General features: G+C 56.6%; 6 protein-coding genes and 1 non-coding gene across 7 annotated transcripts; 5 read left to right on the top strand and 2 right to left on the bottom strand.

Annotated features, from left to right (window-relative positions):
• Nucleotides 1-3,190: 3,190 nt before the first annotated feature.
• CHGG_03329 (uncharacterized protein) lies at nucleotides 3,191-3,694 on the top strand (the record flags this gene model as incomplete). The annotated part of the gene is made up of 2 exons (XM_001229844.1): nucleotides 3,191-3,238; nucleotides 3,524-3,694. The coding sequence occupies 2 exons, from the start codon at nucleotides 3,191-3,193 to the stop codon at nucleotides 3,692-3,694; spliced, it is 219 nt and encodes a 72-aa protein (XP_001229845.1).
• A 2,083-nt stretch (nucleotides 3,695-5,777) lies between these two features.
• CHGG_03330 (uncharacterized protein) lies at nucleotides 5,778-8,334 on the top strand (the record flags this gene model as incomplete). Its single annotated transcript, XM_001229845.1, has 5 exons — nucleotides 5,778-5,931; nucleotides 6,029-7,014; nucleotides 7,069-7,135; nucleotides 7,186-8,131; nucleotides 8,196-8,334. 5 exons carry the CDS (start codon nucleotides 5,778-5,780, stop codon nucleotides 8,332-8,334), a joined length of 2,292 nt encoding a protein of 763 aa, XP_001229846.1.
• A 1,497-nt stretch (nucleotides 8,335-9,831) lies between these two features.
• CHGG_03331 (uncharacterized protein) lies at nucleotides 9,832-11,464 on the top strand (the record flags this gene model as incomplete). Its single annotated transcript, XM_001229846.1, has 3 exons — nucleotides 9,832-10,350; nucleotides 10,504-11,128; nucleotides 11,361-11,464. The coding sequence occupies 3 exons, from the start codon at nucleotides 9,832-9,834 to the stop codon at nucleotides 11,462-11,464; spliced, it is 1,248 nt and encodes a 415-aa protein (XP_001229847.1).
• Nucleotides 11,465-11,705: 241 nt separating this feature from the next.
• CHGG_03332 (uncharacterized protein) lies at nucleotides 11,706-16,535 on the bottom strand (the record flags this gene model as incomplete). Its single annotated transcript, XM_001229847.1, has 3 exons — nucleotides 11,706-12,626; nucleotides 12,702-16,139; nucleotides 16,197-16,535. The coding sequence occupies 3 exons, from the start codon at nucleotides 16,533-16,535 to the stop codon at nucleotides 11,706-11,708; spliced, it is 4,698 nt and encodes a 1,565-aa protein (XP_001229848.1).
• Nucleotides 16,536-17,509: 974 nt separating this feature from the next.
• CHGG_03333 (uncharacterized protein) lies at nucleotides 17,510-19,012 on the top strand (the record flags this gene model as incomplete). The annotated part of the gene is made up of 1 exon (XM_001229848.1): nucleotides 17,510-19,012. The coding sequence occupies one exon, from the start codon at nucleotides 17,510-17,512 to the stop codon at nucleotides 19,010-19,012; it is 1,503 nt and encodes a 500-aa protein (XP_001229849.1).
• A 1,056-nt stretch (nucleotides 19,013-20,068) lies between these two features.
• CHGG_11256 lies at nucleotides 20,069-20,140 on the top strand. The gene has a single exon. It is a non-coding gene; the product is annotated as a tRNA-Glu (tRNA).
• A 651-nt stretch (nucleotides 20,141-20,791) lies between these two features.
• Nucleotides 20,792-21,869, bottom strand: CHGG_03334 (uncharacterized protein; the record flags this gene model as incomplete). Its single annotated transcript, XM_001229849.1, has 3 exons — nucleotides 20,792-21,051; nucleotides 21,148-21,754; nucleotides 21,810-21,869. 3 exons carry the CDS (start codon nucleotides 21,867-21,869, stop codon nucleotides 20,792-20,794), a joined length of 927 nt encoding a protein of 308 aa, XP_001229850.1.
• Between the last annotated feature and the right edge of the window lie 863 nt (nucleotides 21,870-22,732).

Consider the following 22,732-nt stretch of genomic DNA (forward strand, 5'->3'; position numbering starts at 1 on the left):
GCGAATGGTGACTGAGCCACGAGTCTTGGCGCTCGACCCCCCGACGCTTTCTCCCTGTTCCGGTGCTAGCGTCTTTCCATGCAGCCGCGCGATGGTACTGTACCGATAGGGAGGCCCAGACCAGAACGCAGCACAGTCCCACAGGGCACACTGTTGGTTCGGGCTGTCCATCTCTTTCAATTCCCGCCCGGAAAACACGGCGAAAGATTCCCGACTCGGAACCGCTGCCGAGGTCGTCAAACAACACAACCCCGCGATGAAGGGATAGTGTAGTGAGCTTTGGGAGGAAGACGATAATGCCATCGGCGATCGACCTCCTCCATTCGATCATGTCCGGAGTAACCTGTTGGCCTCGAGCACAGTGCCACTGACACGAGGCATTAACTTGCCATCTTGCAGCTCATGGATCCCTCGTTGTCGAGTTGCCTCCTTCTCGTTCTGGTATCACGGCCATTCAGGCACATTGGAGATCCTATGCCGGCTCGAGTCGTTATCAAACCATCATCCGGCATCCGCACTCGTTTTGAACGAAGACAAGGAGTCAACAGAATTCGTAATACAAACACCGGAGATACACAGGAGGATGCACCGTATCACTGTATTCGTGCCCAGGTGAACATCCGAGTCCTCTTGAGGTTCCGCGAGTCAGACGTTGCTTGCCATGACTTGCTCCGTAACTCCACACCACTTGCCCTTGCCCTCGGGTTGGGTACGACCAAGGCTTTGTCGAGGAGGTATTGGCCCGCGTTACATAGTCGACACATGGCATCACAGGGTCGGATGTGGTCTCAGCATGCGCAATGACCTAATCCACCAGCAAATGATTTGCCCGCCTTGACCTGAGAGGCCCAGACGCACAAGATCCTGTTTCGCGACGACATTTTCACATTTTTCGCCCACCAACGTATGTAGGTATCTTTTGAGTTCCCGTCTTGTCTTTCGTACAGCAGTGATGGTCGAAGACACGTTTCTCTATCACTGGATAGTATCATCTCAGAAATAACGTCCTTCACCTGCCATTCTCGGCGACCGAGCGCCGTAGGTATGGCAAGGATGAGGTCTGTTAAGACAGCGAAGGTTGAGATGTCGAAACCCCGTGGTATCGTCTCGGGATATCACACGCGACCGCGCGGGACTTAACGATGGCAAATGCTACATGCTTACATGGGTAAGTAAGCAGCCCCTTTGCTTCAACCTCGTTTTGCTAACCGAATCAAGCGCAACGAGAGGCAAATGGCCAAAGAAGCATCCGTGGGGGTGGAAGTGGCAACTGCCTGCCATTCATATATCACACCCTACCTCGCGGTCTCCCGCCAGCACGTGGCCGTTAATGTGGCGTTCAACCTCCAGCCTCCGCCCGCCCATGAGCCCCAAACAGGGCCGGGCTGGTGTCTTGGAGTGCTCCAGCTGGAATGGCTGGAGGCCAACGGCTCTGCATGGGTGGACGGACGGACAGCTTGTGAATGACGCCCCGACTTATCGGTGAGCGCTGCTGAGCTGGTTTCTTGTCGGTCAAGATGAGAACAGCGCGGTCGACAACACAAAATATCGGGCACCAACAGCAGCAGCACGTGTCTCCACGGGACCGCTTCCGGAAGCGCACGCCGGGATGGCGACAACCCCCCGAGCCCAACAGGTCTCGTGACCGGCCTCTCCGCCATCGGGCTTTGTGATCGGCTCTCCGCTGACAACAGCAACTCGGCGCGAGACCGCATCGCACGACACTTTCGGCAGATAGCCACCAGCTGAGGACCACGTGTATCCCTGACCAAGGCTAGGCCTTTTTCGAGTCCCGACCGTCGACGGCGGTGTCCGGCACCAGGCCGGGACGGATGCAGGAAAGGCACAGGGCAAGCCACCGCCGTTTGGGAGAAAATGGCCCGGTTCGCTTGCATCAACCCGCCACTTGGCCTTTCCCTTTGGAGCAACCGGCGGGCGCCCCGAGCAAGGGATCTTCCGCCTCTTTTTTTTTTCTTTGAAGGTGCGGCGGTGAAGGGCTTGATCCCGGCTTGCTTCTTTTCCCCTGAGCAACGCGCTTGATAGGTCAGAAATTGGCAATGAGGCGCTTGAAGAATCTGCCCGCCAATTCAATTCTCAGAAAGCACTTCTCACACAAACCGCTACGTCTCAACGATGAGACGTCCTCGCATCTCTCATGCGAAACGGCGAGTCAGTCCTGAGCATGAAGGATGAGCAGGGTTAGCGAGAAAAGTCAATGGGTCCAATTTCCGAACCCTCGGCCTCGGGCCATGTGTTTGGAGAGCCGGATGTCACCCGGATGGAGTCGAGGGTCCCACCTCCAACGCTTCATGCGAAACACACGCACACCAGGAGATGACACTGAAGGGAAGGAAGCAAACAACCACCATCCGTCCTCAAAAGAGATGCCGGCAGGCAACCAAATATCGAAGTCGAACAGAGAGTTTGTGTGACGGAGACCAGGGGCACGAACACACTGTGAACCCAGCAGTTCGACACAAGCTGAAGGTCCCGATCGATCTGGCGATCAACCACGGTTTTGGGCGATGAACCTCAATGGTCACTGGCCCCGCCGAACTCGCCGAGGAACCAAGCTCACATGGGTCTGTCGCGCGCCGTCCGCTCCTTCGAGAAGCGTTTGGACCCGCCCCTCGAATCCCGAGATCCCCCGCCATTTCGTCGCAGGGCGTCAAAAGTTTCTGTGCGTGCAGGTGATGCGGTTATGCCCCAAGCAGGTCTCTCCATATCTAGTTAGGTATCATCACCGACTACGTCCCTATTCTTAACAATTTGGTCAGCATTCAACAAATACAGGGGGGGGCGGGGGGGTTGGTGTCAATGGTTTCGAGGGTCACTTTCCGCCGTTCCGGATTTTTCCAGCTTTCCAGGATTGTTTGCTGGAAACTGGAAACCCGAAATTTCATCGTGTCCCGCCGAAAGAAAGCAAGGGCTCGATTGCCAGCAGCTGACAAAGGAGGGGCAATCAGAAATCAGCTCGGGAATCCGTAGCCGTTGTTGGTTCCCCTCAGCACTCCCTCAGCACACCGTTAGCACCTATAACAGGGTGCCGTCATCAGTCCTTTCGATCGCGAGAAAACGGGCTCCCCACACCGCATGCTGCACACCTGCAGCGGGGAACGCGCACCGAGTGGTTGCGGGCCGGCCGTTCGCTGCGACCACTCTGCGAAAAGGGAGCAGCTCCCGTCTCCAAATGCACCGGGCTGCGACTTTGGTGCGGGTGGGGAGGGTGGGCAGGTGGGTAGGTGGGGTGGCTTCAGAGGAATCGAAGGTTCCTGAGGGGGAGGGGTTGCATCCCCAAAGCCGGGCCGGGCAATGTGGCTAGCAACCGGCTTCGTCTTCCGCCCCGGATTAGCGCAGCAATTTGCTGGCAGGCTGACGGCCACCGTGCGCGCAATTTCAGGGGACGAAAATTCTCTTCATCCAAACAAGAGCAGCGCCGCAAGCCCCGTGCTGCCAGATCTGGACGAGTACAAAGTTACAAGGTACTCGGGCATTTTACCAGTTGCTTGACTGAGGTAGCCAGGCAGCTACCGTTAGCAACGCTGCCGAGCAATTAGTTATATGGAGTCATTGCTACCCCTCTAAATTACCATGGATGAAGCTGGATCGCAAAGTCGTGATTTCGCTGCGGGCTCTAGCCATCTTCGGCCAAGACGCCAAGGCATTAAGCCTGACCGGTCGGATCCACCCCTAAGCGGATCACAGAGACCCAGCTGCCACCGCGCAGATGGAACCGAGGGATCTGGATGCCTCTGGCCAAAAAAAAGCCGAACTCGAACTGGGAGAAAGAATGCAGGAAGAGGGAAAAAAAAAAAGTCCAAAAGAAAACGAGAAAAGGTAAAGGATACCGGGCAAAATAAATCAGATAAAAGAAATCGGGGAAAGTGGAAAGTAGATGTCGTCTTCTGAATAGCTTTCTTTTTCTTTTTCTTTCTTCTCGTCAAAGGTTTCGTCGGCGCTTACGACCTCGTGCACTTGGAGTTCGGCTTTTTTTGTCCACGGGGCGCCAGACTCCCAAAGCAGCGAGGGTCTGATGACAGCCCAGGCCTGAGTGAGGGGAGGGGCTTCGCAGCAGAAAGTCGCGCCGCAACCTCCGACTGGGGAGTGACCCCGCCAACTTTTTGACGGGCCTCCTGTAGTGTAAAGAAACCCTCAAATCGTTATGGGGCCAAACGGGCGAGTTGCGCTCTCGTAGGGTGAGTGGCGATCACGGGACACCTGTAAAGTTGTCAATGTGGCATTTTCGATGTCGACGACAAAAGGGATTGGCTGTGATTGCCCGCTGCCGCAGCCCTGCTTGCGGCATTGCCGTGCATATCGACACCTCCACCCGCGACCCTCCTGCTAATAAACGGCACTGTCGAGAGACCGCTATTTTAGGGGACGGCTGTACAAGACAACGTGCTGGACAGCTGTGTAAAGGTGGATTACCCAAGGGTTTCAGTTCGTTCATCCGCGATGCCCCGCGATGACAGCGCAACGCTTCAACGAAGTTAGCAGACCCACAGCGCCCCAAGCTCTTGCAGCTCTTGCAGCTCCGAACTCCACTGCTCCTCGAAGTCACCAACCGCCCGATATGGCGGTCAGTCCAGAAGCTGCTCGAGTTCTGCTCTCGAAGACGAGGCGCCGAGCTCGAGGACTCCGCGAGGGGTTGTTGCCTGTCTTTGCACAGCCGCCTGTAAAAAAAAAAAATCGAGGGTGAGGGGCAGGACATCGAAGAAAAGCAACTGCGATGCGCTACCAAAAACGTGAACGTGGCCAATTTCCGCCGTGCCAAACGCGAGCCCGGCAGCTCCGTTCTCCAACGCGTTAAGGCAGGAGGGACAGATGATAGGCAGCCCTCACAAACTTCGCGTCAACCCTAAGACGTGTACCTCTCCTGGTAATTCCACCTCTGCCCCGCGTGTCCCCCTTCGCACCCCACCTCATTTTGCCAGTACTTGCTCGAGACCTTGGGGACCTTGAAAGACAGCTGTCGGGTACCCCGCCACATGCCCTTTAGTGCGCCGGAAGCGCAGGAATAATGTTGTTGTTTCTGTCAAGACATTGCCAGGGCGTCCTCACCGCTCCCCCGAAGGACAACAATCGAGGGGAGTTGCCCCAAGCTCAAACGGCCACCTTGCGATGGAAGTCAATGACTGGTTGCGGATTCCCAACCACTCGGTGGGTCCGCCAGAGCTCGTTCCCGGGCTTGACTGGGGACGCGAGCCGCTAGGCCTGTTCGGGACAAAGCAAAATTGTTCCACCTTTTCACACGCAGCTCGGTGGTCGCTGGGGTGGCACCCCCACCTGCATTGGCTGTTTCCCTTCCCCCCTCCGCGAACCTCCGCAGCCCATTTTTCCCCTCTCATCCCCCCTTCTTTCCCCGTCGTCAGCGACTTCGAAAACCCCTCCCACTTTCCACTTCCACTCCCATCACCTTTTGGCCGACCACCCCTCGTGCCCACACAACAACACGTCTCCGCTCCCTGCAGCAAGACGGCATCACCCACCCATTTGGCGAAGGCCACCTTATTCAACCCCTCGTTGGCATCTATTCCATGAGCATATCACCAATGAGCAGCTACACGACGCAAAGTCCGCAAGACACACTTTAAATCCCACGGGAGCGCGCGAGCGAGAGAGGAGTCAGGCGATCTCAACTATCGTTCTGTGAGGAGGGTCCAACACCACTTCCGAGTACCGTTGCCATTGTCGCCATCGCCGTCAATCCTTCGTTGCAGCCGACCGGTCTTTTTCCCCCGCTCGACGTGCAAACGCGACAATCGTCCACAAAGATGCCTGGCGCAAGTGTGGCAGTCATGCCAACCTCGGCCGCGTCCACACCGGCTACCCGGAAAACCTCACTCGCCCCGGAAAGAAAGTACAAGTGCCAGTTTTGCAACAGGGCCTTCAGCAGGAGCGAACACAGGAGCAGACATGAGCGATCCCGTATGTTGCTCTCTTGGGTTATACACCCTGCCCCTATCATTTCCCCCCCCCCGCGGCGCCTTTCGCAATCCAATCCAAAACTAACCTGTCGATGCAGATACCAAAGAGCGGCCGTTCAAATGCATGAAGTGTCGCAGCACCTTCGTGCGCCGCGACCTTCTCCTCCGCCACGACCGTACCGTCCATGCCAAAGATGGGGGTGTCCCCCTTCACAGCGACGGCAAGCGTCGCGGTGGCCCCAAGACTACCCGCCCGGCCAGTGGCCCTTCCAAGTCGGCGATCGCCATCGATGCATCAGCTCTCGAGCAGATCGAAGCCAGCAGCGACGGTGTTTTCGATGTCGAAACCGCAGCCATGCTTGTTGCTGACCTGCATCAGAAAGCGACGGCGGCGGCCAGGGCGAATAGCCACTACGACGGCAGCTCGAACATGTCCTTTTCACAAGAGCCTTCAGTCACATACCCTAACGGTGCGATCGGCCTGTCGCAGTGGGATGGCTTCATGTCCCAGGAACCCAAGGCACACTCAATCAGCTCAGCCGCTTCGACGTCGTTCGATGCGCAGAACTCCAGTCAGCCGCATCCTCTTGCCGCGCAACATCCCAACAACATGGCCCCGGGCCTCCAGGCGCTCGTCAACTCGCTCCCCCCTTCGGCCACCGGCACGCCGACTCCCCAGTCTCCCTTTTTGATGCAACGCACCCACACCCCGGTCGACACTGCCCAGCCCGCTGCAGGGTTCCGAGCCCCTCAGGTTCACAGCGATGAGGAACGGAACATGATCTTGGACAACATCCGGAACAGCGATAGCGAGCACGCCATTCCAGAGGGCTTCCGCGTACCAAACCTGTCCTCGTTGAACCGCTACTTGGCTACCTACTTTGGCCTGTTCCACCATCACCTCCCGTTCCTGCACCCTGCCTCGTTTGACCCGACCCGAGTGTCCCCCCCCTTGCTTCTGGCTGTCTTGTCCATCGGCGCCTTGTACGCGTTCGACCAGGAACAAGCCTACATGCTCCATATCGGGTCCAAGGTGCTCGTCAACCAGTTCTTGCAGAACAAGGAAAACTTCAGCTCTCGGAAAGTGCCCCCTTTGGGACCATAGCCAGGGCTCGTTGCTCAACATGATCTTTGCCAGCTGGAAGCGGTAGATGCCAAGGGTCTCGAATGGGGCGTGCTCAATCAAGAGCTTGCTTGCCAACATGGTTGCCGGAAAACCGATACGAACTAGAAGCTTCGACAGGAAGCTCGTGAGGGTCGCCCGCCAACCCCGCGCCGAGTGGGTCGAGGACGAAAGGTTGTCGCCGTACATACTACGCCGTCTACATCTTCTTTGGTTTGTTGACGCTGACATACAACCACACGCCGGCCATGAGCTTCAACGAGTTTGAGGATCTCCAGCTGCCGTCCACCGAGGCTCTGTGGAACATCAAGGTCGCCGAGGATGCCTGGCAAGAACACCTCAAGGCGTCTCCCAGCGTCACCTTCATGATGGCCCACGACAACCTTTTCCAGGGCGAGACGCTGAAGTACAGTGCATTTGCGACTCGTGTTATGATCAACGCCCTCTTCCTCGAGGTCTGGTATCACAAGCGCAGCCCCGAGGCGCTGCAAGACGTGGTCACCGAGTACAAGCTGCGACTTGCTCTGGAGACGTGGGAGAAGTCCCTGGATCTCTGCGAGCCTGAGGCCTTCTCGGTGCCACTGAGCGCGCCTCACAAGGGGCATCCCCTGATCTTCAACGCTAAGGCCATGTTCCGCAACGCGCGTGCGCGGCTAGAGGTGGACTTGAAGACGGTTCAGGAGGCGCTGCGGTATCACGACTCGTACGAGGTAGCGGCGGCCATGTCGAACGCGAGAGACCGTGTCAAGCGCTCAAGCGAGATGCTCAAGGTCATCCAAGAATGCTACGACTGTATTGAGACCGCCGTTCTCCAGGGCGTCCGCTGGGTGGCCCGCACATCGCCGACCAACTGGAGTATCGAACACCCGCTGTGCGGTCTGGATCTCATGATTATCCTCAGCCTGTGGCTCTACCGTCTGGAACATGACGAAGAGCCGGCGACGGAGGAGGAACTGGTCATGTACAACCGCATCCGCCAGCTGTTCGACAAGGACCTCGACGAGTCCTATGTTACGCATCTGAGCACTGTGGTGGCTCGGCTCTGGGGCTCCATGTTGGACGAGGTGGTTGTCTGGGGGTGAGTTCCTATCCCCGCCATTTTCTCGTTTGTTCAAGGACATTTGCTAACAATCTGCGTGCAGAATCACTCGGCTGATGGGTGAATCCTTCCGCCTCCACTCACAAGCCTTGATCGGCTATGTGGACGATGTTGCTGCATCCTCTAGCGTCTCGACGCCATCCATGACCTCGCAGGGCGCGGATGAGGACAGCGTGTACTAAAAAAATTGATGACGTTGACGATTTCTTATGTCTATCAAGTATGGTTGGGATTTCCTAAGGGCATATACCTCTCTGCGTCGTTTTTTTTTCCTTATTATTCTTTCCTTGGTGTTTCCTGTTTCCTTCCGGGGGTAATGTCTTTTGTTGGTCAGGTCAGGCGCCGTGTGGGTGTTGGGGGCTTCGTTACCTCGGGGATTGCTCTTCTGCTTTGCTTGGTTGCTTTTCGCATCTTGCTTCTGCTGCATTATCGTTCATGGGCTCGGCAAATGGGGGCAGGGCTGGTACGGTTTCGCATACAGAGTGGTCCAGTGGGAGGACCACCGCTCCCGCAAACCTAATACCTGCACTGTTGGCTGGTCCATGTGGAGGGCTCTACTTCGTTCTCCGTGTTTCATTAACACCGCTTACTGACTATTTAATCTTGAGTTCACAGCGCTTTCTCTTGTTTTTCTCTTACTTCACTTCGACTCGGATACCTTGTTCGATATACTGTTTGTTCTTTCCTTGCATTTTTCCTACCCGTTTTGTTTTGCTCTTTACTTGTTATCCCCATCTGTTCTGCTTCCTGTACTAGATACGGGCGGGATCTAGGGAAGGAGGGGCTCGAGAGGATGGAACTCGAGGGGACGGATGGGTGGTGGGTGGGGTTGGGCGGTCGGGGTTGATGTTGGGCGGGGTGGGATCTCCTTTAATAGTTTGGGCTCATCTGGCGCAGAGGTAGCCGCGCAGAGCTTGTTAAAACGCAAGATTGATAATTTTTACCTGGTTCATCTGTCTCCTGTCGTTAGTCTTTGGCCTCGTTAGTCTGATTTAGTTAATGGTTTGGCATCTCGCCACATCATTATTCAATGTGTATCTCCACTATCCAGGCCGCTGAAGGGTTGCTCGATGTTGTGTTACCTTTCGTTGTCGATCACTGTGTTGCTTGGTATGTACCTTCTTTCGAGGCATCTAGATAGAATATTGCACCAACACAGGTAGCCGGCCGTTTCGTGTCCCCCACGGTAAATTTGACTCCATTACTGACGGGTTCCTGCAGATACAATCTATTATTATCTAGTCCTGGGCAAGCCATACCCAATTTGAATAACGGGTGCCTACTTCCACGAACAGCGATGGAACGGGACCTTGCTTCGAGTGCATCCCTTCGCCGATGGCTAAGGGACTCGAGTCAAGCCTGGGCCCTTCCCATCTCGGTTCCCCGTCCATTTGATTCAGACACCGGTGTTTTGTTTTCCAGCTTATATCTTCTGTCTCGCTCAAGGGCTTGTCGTCGTCCCAGACAGCGTCAAGTTGGATATTTGCCTGCGTGTCGGCCTGTGTGACAACTCCTATCTCAGCTCTGCGTAACAACAACATAGCACTCACCAACCAAAAAAAAAAAAAAAAAAGAAACTCGAGAAGTTCCTCCCGCAAAACCCCCAAACTCACAACCCAACCTAGGCACCTCCACCCAACCGCCACCCCCAACCCCATGGTCATACCACCACCCCGACCATGCCCATCCGCCCCCACCACCACCTCCACCTCCTCCCCCTCCTCACGTTCCTCCTCCTCACCCTCTCCAACCCCCCCTCCGCCCTCGCCGACTGCGAATGCGGCTACATCGCCTCCACCACCAACCGCTCCGCGCACCCAACCCTATTATTCACCGACCTCCTCGAGACCGACTTCACGCGCCTCGCTCCGGGAGCTGGAGCCGACAACAGCCACCACCCCCCCTATGACGAGGATGGTATCTGGACCCGTGGGCACACGGGCTGGGCGCGGCAGGCGTTCAACGTGAGCCGGGAGCGGGCGCGTGGGGAGTATGGGGAGGTGTTTGACGTGGGGAACGTGCGTGTTGTTGAAGGGGGGGAAGGGGTGGGGTTGGAGTTAGTGGTGAGGAGTGGGGTGGTGGATGGGATGGTGGCCGGGGCGGAGCTGGATACCGAGAGGTTGGATTTGAGGTGGGGGACGTTTAGGGCCGTGATGAAGGTCTCGCGGGTGAGGGGGACTTGCGCGGCGTTCTTTTGGGTGAGTTTCGAAAGTGGCATCACATCACTGTTTCTTCCATGCTGTGCTGCGGTCTGGGGATACTCATCCTCATCCTTCCACCCCTACCCCCCTTTGACCTTGGCGCAGAGACAGAACTGACTGAGTGACCGGCCACCCTGCCACGGCTCCCAGTATTTCAACGATACGCAAGAAATCGACATGGAGTTCCTTTCCCAAGACTTCAACCCCTCCAACGGCAGCTACCCAGTCAACCTCGTCCTACAGTCCCGCGAGGCAGCGCTCGCCGGGTACGACGCAGCGCAGACGGGCAACTTTGTGCGGACCGACCTGCCGTTCGACCCCACGACATCCTTCCACGAGTACCGCATCGATTACCTGCCGGGGCGGGTATTCTTCTACGCCGACGGGGCGCTGCTCGCGGCCATGGACGGGCCGGCCGTGCCCTCCTCGCCGGGCCACCTGATCTTGCAGCACTGGAGCAACGGGAACCCGCGGTGGTCGGGTGGACCGCCGGCCGAGGATGCGGCGCTGGTGGTGAGGTCGGTTAAGGCGTATTTTAACTCGTCGTTGGGGCAGCGCCAGCGGGATTGGGAGAATCGGTGCCGGGATCCGGCGGCGCCGGGTGCGGTTTGTGTGATTCCGGATGTGACGCCGGGGGAACTGGGTGCTGCGGACTGGTTTTTTAGTGATCAGGGGAATATGACGAATAATCAGACTACTACTACATTCGAGCAGAGCGAGGGGTCACGGTTGAAACAGCTGTGGTGGTTGACCGTAGGGTGGTTGTTGCTTGGGGGTGGGTGGATGAGCGGTTGTATTATGATGGGTTGAAGTTGAATCTGGTCAAATACGTGACGAGTTACCGAGTTCATCTCGAGCGTATATTTGGGCGGAGAGGCAATGTTCTTGAAGTTCTTAAACTCCTGCTGGAATAATCACTCTATGATATCTGCACGTATAAGCCGCTTCGTTCCGACATACCTCGAAATGTAGAAACAGACTATAATATCCGCGAACCCCCGAAATAGCGAAGAGCAATACCCGAGGAGCAATTTGCAGCGACCACCCCATCCATTCAGCAAGTAGGAAGCAAACAGGCAAGGACGATGGGTATGAACAGAGAAGACATTGAGCACAAATGATAAAAAACCAGGACACGACCACACCAGGTCTCCAGACTTTGAGAGGAAATAGGAAACTGGAAGTGAAACAATAGCACATCGTAATCATACTGGCTAGCTGCCCATCCTCAACCGAGCGCGAACGTCCATCTTCCAATCATTCAGACACCCCCACTGGCCCCGATTTATACTCGCTCCATCCCATTCCATCCATATCCAGCAATTCGGCAACTAGCAAAGAAACCCGCTTATTCACGCCTCCTCATCGCCGGCCTTCTTCCTCCCCCTGGTAACCCTGCCTCCTGCCTTGGCCGGCGCAGGCGCAGGTTTCTCGGCGGCCTTAACAGCAGCAGCAGCCTTGCCCTTAAGCGTAGCTTTAGCCTTCGCAGCAGCCTTGGTCACTTTAGGCGTCGGAGCGGCAGCAGCGGCCTTCGCCCTGCGAGCGCCCCGGGAGGGTGGTGGAGGCGTAGGCTCGGGCTCTTCCTCCTCCGCCTGCTCGTCTCCGTTCTTGTCCTCAACAGGCTCCGACGCCTCTTCCATCTCCACATCCCCGTTCTCCGCTTCCGAGAGGTCACTCCCCGATTTGTTATCATTGTCCTCATCCTGTGCTGGCGCCGGTGCAGTCTTCGCTTTCCCCCTAGTCGGGATACCCCGCCTTCCCCTTCCAGCCGGCTTCTCCTCAACCTTCTCCTCTTCGACAGCCTCGGCCTCCTCCCCTTCCTCTTCCGCCTCCTGCTGTTCCGACCCGACGCCATTCTCCGAACCTTCTCCCTCCTCTTCATTATTATCCCCGCCCTCATTTCCATCCTCACTCCTCGAGCCAGACCCAGAACCGGCATCACTGCCATTCTCATACTCCCACTCGGCGACCCCGTCCAGCATCTCCTCGTCGTCAACATCCGAGTCACGTTCCATGTACGACTGGTTCAGGCCCGCCGCGCGGCCGCTCCGCCGGCGCTCCGAGTCGGGAATAGCCCTCTCAGTGGCAGCCTTCTTGGCCTTGCTGCTCGAGGACGAGGGCTTTTTCGGTCTGGGGGTGGTGCCGGCCTTCTTTGCGCTCTTGATGGGTCTGGGTTCCTTGGCCTGGCCAGAGCCGGACTTGGATTTGGATTGGGTGCGGGCCTTTTTGGAGGGGTGGTTAGGGTCGCCGCGGTCGTCGACGGATTTGCGTTTCTGGGGCGGGTAGGGTTAGTTATGGGCAGCTTAGGTAAAATGAAGGGGGGTGGGTAAAAATGGTGAGAGACATACCTTCTTGCGATCCATCGCCCGGAGAAGCTCGTCTAGCTTCTCGTCGACGCCGTCTGGCACGAGCTGCTTCTCGGCGATAGCCTGGGCCTCGTCGTGTGACTTAAGCGCGTTGTATAGGCCGACGGGCAACCCGACCTTACCCGGGTAGGCGTTGAACACCCAGTTCTTCTTGTCCTGCCACTTCCTGATGACGGCTTGCGCCAGGTCACTCAGAACCTGATGGTTATTGCTATGCTGGTCCAGTGAGTCCTGCGTCTGCTTGACCCGCTCGGCGTACTTGTAGATAAGGCCGATATTGGATTCGGTCGCAACCAGGCTGACGTAAAAGAACATGTACCGGGCGTGGTCAACCAACTCGTCCAGTTCAGCGATGTAGTCAGGGTGGTGGGCAAGGAGCGACAGGAGCCGGGGCATGACAGCCTCCAGAACGGGTTGCTTGTTGTCTTGGAAATGGCGCGATCGCGACCGGATCCAGGTCTCAGTCCGCTGCTTGAACTCGGCGTTTGGCTCGAACGCCATCAAGAAGACGACGGTGTAGAACCGGGATCGCAGCTTGCCTTCCGCCAGATACTTTTGCAACTTCCTCACAAAGTTGTGGCGAACCTCTTGGACCGCATCTTGGGTCGTGAGAGCGAGCGCGTCAAAGTCTTCAGGGGAGAGCAACTCGTCAAAGTGTTTTTGCTTGCACAACTTCAGCAGCAGCTGCGCCGCGAGCAGCCTTAACCGCGCCCGGTGATGCTTCGGGGTCTCCTTAGACTTGGAAAGCTCTCCCTTGGAGCGTATCAGCTTCATGAACAACTTCCAGACAGGTTTTGCTTTCTCCTTCGCCTCGTCGACATCTTCGGTGCTTATTAGCCTGTTGGCTAGGGTTCTGAGGGCGAGGCATTTGGCTTGGCACTCTTCATCCAAATCGGCGTCGTCGACCCAGTCCGGATCTTTGGCGCTAGCTTCCGTCTGGACATCGAGGAGGACTTGTTGGACTGCCATGTTGAGGATCCTATCCTCTGCATCTTGAGTAACCTTGGGCGCGAGAAGCTCAAGTTGGCTCACGGCGGCCAGTTTGTTCAGAAAGTTCTTCGACCCGTACGACCAGTCTTTCAAAGATCGCTGAAGTAGGTCGGTTGCGCTGAGCATGCTCCTGTCGTCTTTCTTGGCAAGCAGGATGTTCACCGCATACTTTGCGGCCCTAGTAGGTTGGCCGTAAAGCGCGTAGTTGATCATGGTCCGCATGAACTCCTTTTCGGCCGGCACATCCTTGGGGTACTTGCGGGCATATGTAGAGCACGCCTTCAACGTCTCGACCACCACCGGATCATTCTCCCGTGTCTGCGTGGGAGCTTGGTCTACAAGGTCCTTGCAGAGCTGCCCGATGTGGGTCTTGAACAGGTCCGGATTCCGTTGCGATATCTCGTTCAAGATCTCATGGGCCGCGGAGCCCATGTTGTTCTTGTCTGACCTCGAGAATTCCATGATGGAAGCGAGGTGGCTACGGTTAAACATCAGGCAGCCGGACCGGTAGAGGAGCGGTAGCAATGTATCGCGGACGGCGGGGTCCTTGCTGGCCTGGATGCGCTTCATCAACTCCTTGAGCGCCTTGTGAACCGTTTTGAAGTCATGTTCCTGGCCAATAACAAACTTGATGAGATTGTAGCTGCGCCGATCATTGGCTTTGGCGAACCGGTACAGGTCCTGTTCTGCCTTGGGCCCGTCGGGAAGGAACTGAGAAATATATCGCGTCGTTTTGTTGAGGTTAGCTGTCTTCTTCGCGGCATCGTTGTCCATCACGCCACCGTTGAATTGGTCGCACTGCTTGACGTAGGTCTCGAGAACATGAGCGAACTGGGGCTGTCTCGCTTGCATGGCAAAGAAGGCCTTTTTGCCATTGGCGTCGAGAGACCTGAGGAGCAGTAGTATCCTTTCCGCCCGTATCGCATCCGGATCGAACGCCGCTGCTGCCGCGGTAGCTTGGGACTGAGAGCTGCCGTTGAATGTGGCGTTTTTAGGGGCCTTCTTTGGTGGCGGATATGAGAGGGGTACGAGGCATTCGTAAATGACGCGATCCAACAGGACATTGAGCTCGAGGTCATTGGCGTAGAACGAGTTGTAGATACGGGTGGGGACCGCCCCGAGAGCAGCCGTGACCGCCTCGTGGCCGGCGAGGAGCTCTCCGGCCGCGACCCCCCAAAGCTTCCCTAGCAGAGACATGGCGGCAACGCGAACGGCCGGCTTCTTGTCGCGACAGCGATCGGCCAGGGTGGATAAGACAGAACCATCCTTCCCGACACCTCCACTGGGACCGAGTTTCAGAATGACGTCCCGGAAGCTAAAGCACTCGATAGCCTTAACGGCTGCGAGTCTGACTTTTTCATCGCCGTCCGAAAGCTTCTCTCCGATCCCCTGGATTAGCGCCGCCTCGTCCTCACGCCCTAGCCCAATCCCACCGGCCGAGGTCGAAATAATATGTCCAACAGCTGTTGTCCAAGCGGCCCGGATGGCTGGCGACTTGTCGTTTCTCCTGCTGAGGAAGTTGTGGAAGGTCACGTTGTGGGTTTGCGAGAAAGAGATGGCGGAGAGCGGCGTGGTTAGGATGTTCGCCGCAGGAGCCTCCGTCTTATCCTCGTCATCCAACCCCAGTGGTGGATAACCAGCCGGGTCCAAAGTCGGGGGAGGAGGTGGCCCGGCCGCGCCAATACCCGAAATCATGTCGCCTAGCGTCTCCGTCGCGAGGAAGCGAAGGTGAACATTGTCTGCCGAGAGCTCGGCATCGACTTGTGGGACCACGTTCTGGAGAATCTGTGGCGCGGCCTTCCAAATCTCTCGGATGAGCGTGTGCGCCTTGCGCAATTCTCTCAGATCCGACTCGGACGGTGCGGAAGGTCCGTCATCATCCTCATCCCCGTCCCTGTCTGACCTTCCAGCAAAGCTCGTTGCGTCGACAATAACATCGCTGAAATACTGGCTGACAAAGCGGGCCATTTTGTCAGGGAATATTTGGCACATGTGCTTCACGATCTGGTAGGCCTCGGGTTCTTCCTTGGCGAGAAGAGTCGCCTGGTTTTCGTCCAGCTTGGCATGGTTGTGCTTGTCCCTGGTACCCCCCGGCGCAGCCGCTCGTAGAAATTGGGCCATCATCACATCGACAACCTTTGCCGGAAGGCTCGTGGCGTCCTCCACAAGTACGCCCAGGAGCTCCTGCATACTATACTCGACATCCTTGGCGACTTGCTCTCCCGAAGCCGACTTTGACCCCGACACGCCGTCGAATATGGTGGAAAAGAGATGAAGAAGGAGGTTCTCGCTCCCATCAACGTCAAGCAGCAGGACGATGCTCTTAATTTCGGCCAGAGAGCGCAGGACGTATTTGTGCTGGTTATTATAAGGATTCGACGGATCAAAAAGGGAGGGGATGATGGAGGTGACGGTGAGATTAAAAACATCCTAAGTGGTCTGGTCAGCAAGAGCAGTCCGGGTGTGACAGTGACGAACCACACAAACCTTTAGTTGGGACGGGGTGAAGGGTGCATCTGGGGCACAGAGGCGGAGGATATCGACAACACAACAAGCCGTGTACGCGCGCACCCCCTTATCCTTGTGGTTGAGGAGCTGGTGCGATGCGACCTCCTTGGCGACCTTGGTGAGTGATGCTGGGTCGGTCAATTCCTGGTCCATCTCAGCCAACTCCTTGGTCAATTTGTCGAGCCTCTTAAGTAGCGTATCAATCGCAATCGGTTTCCCGGGGCGCCATGTCAGCGGCTCGTTGAACTGCAGCCGGGCGATTCCCTCCTCCGGTTCTTGTTCCTCCGCCTCAACGGCAGCGCTCCGGCGAGGCGCCATGGCGCGCTGCGGTCTTCAATGGTATCGCGGATTATTATCGCCCAATCTCAGTCGCGTGGGTGAAATCGGTCTCCGTCTCGAGTTCGCCGTCCAGCGCAAGAAGGGGGCGGGGGCGTGGGGACAAATCGGCCGAGGGCGTCGCGTGCGTGTGCGACTTGACTTGAACACGCAATTACCGCTTCGGAGAGGCGCCGCGTCGATTAATAGCGGCAGAGCGGCAGAGCGGCACAGCAGCACGCCGAGGTTTTTGACAAAATGCGTGGCCTGCAAAAATCAATTGCGGTGTCTGTTTTGCGGTGTTGCGGAGAGTAGTGAGTCGTCAGAGATTAGGATGCTAGGTACTTCGTATCGGCTGTTCATAAATATCAGAGAGGTGGAGATGTTCAACTGCGTTGAGTGGTACGCGCTTTTGGTCGCGTAGCTTTCAAGTTTCGGGAGCTGCAGAGAGCGTATCTTGAGTGGGGCCGGCCGTGGCGCGAATAATAATTTTGGTCCCTGAACAACCTAAAATGTCTCTTGTTCCCAGATCCAACACCGCGATTTTTTTTTTTTAAAAAAAAAAAAAAATTCTCAGTAGCAACCCAATTTCTTAGTCAAATGGCGGAGGGAGTCATCCTATTCATCATCACTTTATCTTCCGCTACAGTTGGAGGGGGGAGGCGCCAAATCAGGGTCTGCTGGATGCCAAGACTAAGGGGCGCTTGTTTACTTAACTAACCCTTTTTGTCATTTAGGTAAGGGAGGTAGTTTTCACAGCCGCCTTTATATCCCTATCTTATTTCCATTGTATATGCAGGCCGGTTATTTCTTAGGCTGTACTACCGAAACCAGGAAAGGCTCCGCCGGCGTATCAGACCCCGGGGGGATACAGGCCCATTGCTCTGCTGCCAACCCTGGGGAAGTTAATAGAGTCAGTGGTCGCCAGGAAGGTCACTCAAGCTGCAGAAGTCAACGGCCTCCTACCAGATGAACAAATGGGGAACAGGGCACACCGCTCTACAGAGCTGGCTGTCCGGCTAGTAGTAGCCCAGGTCCAGGAGGCGTGGAGACAGAAGGGTGCGGCATCCCTATTGCAACTGGACATCTCAGGAGCCTTTGACACGGTCAACCATACCCGACTGCTAGCAACTTTGCGAGAAATGGGCTTCCCGAGGTGGCTGGTCCTCTGGACGAGAGATTGGTTGACCGGTCGAGAGGCTACCCTTCTTTTCGACGGCAAGACGGCGGCGCCGACGGCAATTCGGGCAGGGGTCCCCCAAGGCTCACCCCTTTCCCCTGTTCTCTTCATCCTCTACATTTCCTCATTATACAAGCAACTAAAAGACGAGCACCCTCACTTGGCTATAACAGGGTTTGCGGATGACACCAACCTTCTAGTATTTGGTCGAAACCCCGAAGCCAATGTCCGGACGTGTATACGATGGGCGGACAGTCGGGGGATGAAGTTCGCCCCGGAAAAGAGCGAACTCATCCATTTTAACAAAGGGCGACGGCAGTGGACCGAACAGGTAAACCTTGCCAACCCAGGGGGAGGCACTAGCCCCGTTAAACCAGAAGAGTCTGCCAGGTTCCTGGGGGTCTGGTTGGACTGGAAACTCAACTGGAAGGCCCACCTGGTGGCGGTGGAGAAGAAGCTGAGGACCCAGAGCTATGCCCTGTCGAGGATCGTGGCAAAGACATGGGGAATGGGGCTAGCCAAAGCGCGAGAAGTGTACACAAAGTGCATCCGGTCGGCGCTGGCCTATGGCGCATCATCGTTTCACATCCCCACGGATGTGGGAGGCGAGCCGGCAAAGAAAGGCATCACTAAGGCCCTCGGGAAGACCCAGAACAAGAGCTTGCGGATTGTGGCGGGAGCCTTTAAGTCTACCCCCATCCGTAACCTCGAGACAGAGACATGGGTACCACCATTGGACTTGTACCTAAACAAACGGCTTGCAGATTTCGAAAACCGACTCCAACGACCCGATCTGGACGACGGTCGAGGCGGCAAGAAGACGGCGGCGAGCGTTTTCCTCACCGCCTGCCGCAAGATACAGCAGAGACTTAGCTCGAGGAGGGGCAACAGAGGCCGACCGCGAACCTTGGGATCTCAAGGGCCTACGGCGGTGGAGAGAGCCGCGGGCACGGTCATGCGCTGGACGGGGGGAACCGTTGATACGAACAGGGTAGTAGAAGAGGCTTGGAAAGCGAGGTGGTTAAAGGAACGGGACGGCAGGGCAATCACCAGGCCGGCGGACGACTTTGACCATCAGCGGGAGACGCTATTCCGGAACGAAACCCTAAGGAGGCACGACGGTCTCAGCAAGGCGAAGAGCTCACTGCTTTATTCAAATCCGGACGGGAGCAATAGGCTTACGGGACTTCTTGTTTACACGGGGAGTCCCGGAGGTTCTGACTCCTGCCTGCGAGTGTGGCGAGGGACGAGAGACTGCCGAACACCTGGTAGTGTGGTGTTTGGCCCCACCGTTGACTAGAAGATGGGAGAGAACTGGAATTCGGACACGACGGGACTTTTACTCTGTTCTACACGGCATCAATCCCACGACTGCACGGCTCGCGAGGAGAGTCCTCGACTGGCTGATGGACTCGGGGAAGCTGCCGATGTACAGCTTAGCCAGGAGGCTCGAGCTGGAAGCGGCGGCCTGAAGCGCCCCCCGTTCGGAGGCCAGGAGGCCTCCTCTCTTTGTATACGCAGACTCACCAGAACGCATCGTTCCTTGATTGTTGGTATGGGTTTTTCACCCGGCCCGGGAGGGCACGGTTTTCCTGTACACTAAATAGCTGAGGGTCCGGCACGCCCTAGGGCATAGCGGAGTATGAATAATAATAATATTTCTTAGGCTTCGTTGTATTTGTGACTTCATGTTTCATTGACAGGCTCACAACGTAATCAATTCCCTGGATCGTGGAGTGTTCTTAGGCGCTCCGGATCTCCTTGAGCTCATCAAAAACAGAAATTGTAAAAGTTATTCATCCACCCGGGCATTTAGCAGCCCATACCCACTCCCCCCCCCCACCCCCCCCAAAAAAAAAAAAAAAAAAAAAGAAATTAAGTTTTCAGCATTGGAACTACTTGTCCCAGATTCATGGCCGCTAGATATCAAGACTGGTGGCTACAAGGCGAACTTGAGGGTACTACCCGTCTTCAACCGGCCCAGATTCAAGGTCCAGGGGGAACGCCACGCATAACCCTAACCCACTCCGGGAGCTGGAGAAACTTTCGGGCTGTGTTTTGACCACTTCCCCTGCTCAGCTGCATGACAGCAATGTCGTTGATCCAGTAACTTGGAATCTGTGGAGTCAGAAACCATATCTACCATCGGCAATGCCAGAGAAGGGGTTGAGCGGCCGTTCAACTACTCCCGACTATCACGCTCATGATATCCATTGGGGGGTGTGAGATTCGTTGTGTTTATCTGGGCTTGTTGGTCAGTTGACGTTGGCCTGGTCCCACTAGACCCACCTCGGCCTGCCCAAGAGAGGGTGGCGCAGGGTACTTGGGTCCTGTTTATTGCGGTGCTTTTCAACAATCCGGTATAGTGTAACGGTTAACATATCGCGTTTTCACCGCGAAGCTCGGGGTTCGATTCCCCGTACCGGAGTTTAGACCTTCCGAGGCAAGCGCGATGGCACTGCCAGGCGTTGCGTGATGTTTTTGCATGTTGGTGAGAATCATTTTTGGTGTTTTGTACATTTCAGGGGTAAATACTGCGGTCGGAGAAGGTGCAGCCTTTACTCCTGCCTCCAGTCCGTTTGCCCTTCCCTGAACAGTGAGGCCTTCGCTCTCTGATCCCAAGTCCCCACGCAAAACACTTAGCACCCGCAAAGCTCACAGTTGAAGCCTGCAGGATCGCCTTGATTAATAGCCCTCACCGGATGCACTTTGGATGCACAACACATTTAGGGTGCACTTGCAGCTGACCATGGTCATCATTCTGAACCTCTGCGTTGCCCAATGACATACACTGGGATGCGATTATACACAAGGATAATATACAGCAAAAACAGAACCGACCACCCGCCCAACTCCTTTGCCCAACCCACCCATCCGGGCGTGAGCCCGACCCAACCTTTTGATACCGCCCCGTGAACCGCGTGAGACCCAAGTAAAAAAAAAAAAAAGCAAAAAACCACACGCAAAAGCCAATCCTACAACCGCCCCACCCCCTCTCCTCCCCTCTCCACAACCACCCACAACCACCCCCACCACTACAACCCCATCCTCCTCCTCTTCCCCTCCCTCACCTTCGCCTTCAGCGCCGCCAGCCTTTGCCTCGCCGCCTGTTCCCACTGCCTGGAGATCGGCCAGGCGCGCCCGCAGCCCGGACCGCCTCGGCCTGCGCGCGCAGCACCTCCCCCGGGGTCGCCGTCCCCTCCTGTTGCTGCTGCGCCGCCAGCTGGTCCGCCTCGCGGTACTTGCGCTCCACGGCCTTGGCCTCGCGGTGCAGCACGTCGATCATTTGTTGCGGGAAGCCCCGGCGCCGGTGGTTGGTGTACCAGTTTTCGACTTGTTCTGTGTGAATGAGGAGAAGGAGTTAGTTTTTGGGGTGGTGGGTGGATGGAGAAGAAGAGAAGGGTGGCTGGAGGAAGGGATTGGGGGGGGGCGTACTCAGCTCGACGTCTGTTACTGATGCGATGGTGACCATTTCGCTCTTGGTGAAACGGCACCGGTCGTCGTTTACCAAGATCCGCTTCTCGGCCCATTCGTTAAAGACCTTGGTGACGGGCCCCGGGAAGTTCTGCCGTGTTTTCCCCGATGCTTTGGCTGGTCCCTCCGAGCCGTCCAGTGTGGATAGCGATGTCTCCCGTTCGCCGCGGGCGAGGCCGCCCCCCGTGGGGAGGTGCTGTTGACGGGCGCCTTCGACGGGCGTGAAGCTACCAAATACCCTTGGCGAGCTGGCTCCGCTGCCGCCGCCCCAGGAGCTGTGGCTGTTTCTATGACCGTCTCCGGCGTACCCTCCCGCCGGGCCCTCTGAGGGCGGCACTGAGATGGGCGGGAGCCGTGTTGTTGGGGTTGCTGGGTAGCGGCGGGGGGCCGGGTCACTCTCCCAGGCGGCGGCCGACGGGTGGTATTCCCAGCCAGTACGTTCCGGCTGGGAGGAGTAGGTGTAATTACTGGGAGACGGGGCCGCGTCACTCGGGGACCACGCCCCTGGTGACGATGCCGCCCCGTACCGGGCTGAGTGATGGCTAACCGGCGCCGCGGGGTTCAGCATCTGCATAGTGAGTTAGTTCTCGAGCGGTGGGTAGTGACACGGCCGGGCAGCGTACCTCAGAGATGGAGAGCACGGCCTTCTGCGCCGCTGGCGGGCATCCGTTGTACTGGTACATGTTGTCGTTGGAAAAAGCCATGGGGAGAGGGTTCGAGGAGTAAAGGTGTTTGTTTGTTGGTGGAGGTTTCGAGTCTAAAGAGGTTTTGACGGGAAGGTGTCGGGACAACGCGAGGGATGGCGGGAACTAGATGTCTGATGACGTTCTTGACAGGACCACTGAGTCGTTAAGTGACAAGTAATTCGTTGTTGCGAGTAACGATGAGAGATCGGACCATTAGCGCATAGTGGACGATGGTGACGGGAGAACTTGGTGTCTAGGGACGATATCCAGCGGGAACAAGCGTCAACAAATCTGATTGAATGCTCTATACCATGGCAGATGGAGCATCAGGGCTCAACATGTGCTTCTCAGGGGATACCTCAAGGCTTATCTGGTCGACTAACACAATGCCGCAATCCGAGTTGAGACACCAGAAACACGAAGAAGGGCTCAACCGGTAGTTTTATTACTCTTGTGTCCAATAAAGACCCCGTCCTGTGCCTGAGCGATCAATGTCAATGGGCTGTTCATGGCCAGGGTTGGACATGCGAGCCGGGCCTGGGGTTGGGGGGGGGGGGGGTGCCAGGACGGGTGTCATCCGCCGGCACCTCCCTTCGGTGTCTTCTCCAGTCTCAGTCAGTAAACCCACCCCCCGAAAATGACACCCCCTTTTGGAACAGGGATTCTCGGTTGTGGACCCGACAAGCTCCAGGCGGGATTCCATTCCATGTCCCTCCCCCGCACGTGCGTGCTTCGACCGGGTCTTCTGTGTCGCCTATCTTCATATATTTAATTAGTTATCCAACATTTCTCATGGGATGGGTTGTTGTTGGTTACATAGTTAGTACATGTGCAGCACAGATTAGCTTCCTCCTGCCGTG

This window comes from Chaetomium globosum, genomic scaffold (assembly GCF_000143365.1).
Source record: "Chaetomium globosum CBS 148.51 scaffold_2 genomic scaffold, whole genome shotgun sequence".
In the NCBI taxonomy this organism is placed as follows: Eukaryota; Fungi; Ascomycota; class Sordariomycetes; order Sordariales; family Chaetomiaceae; genus Chaetomium; species Chaetomium globosum.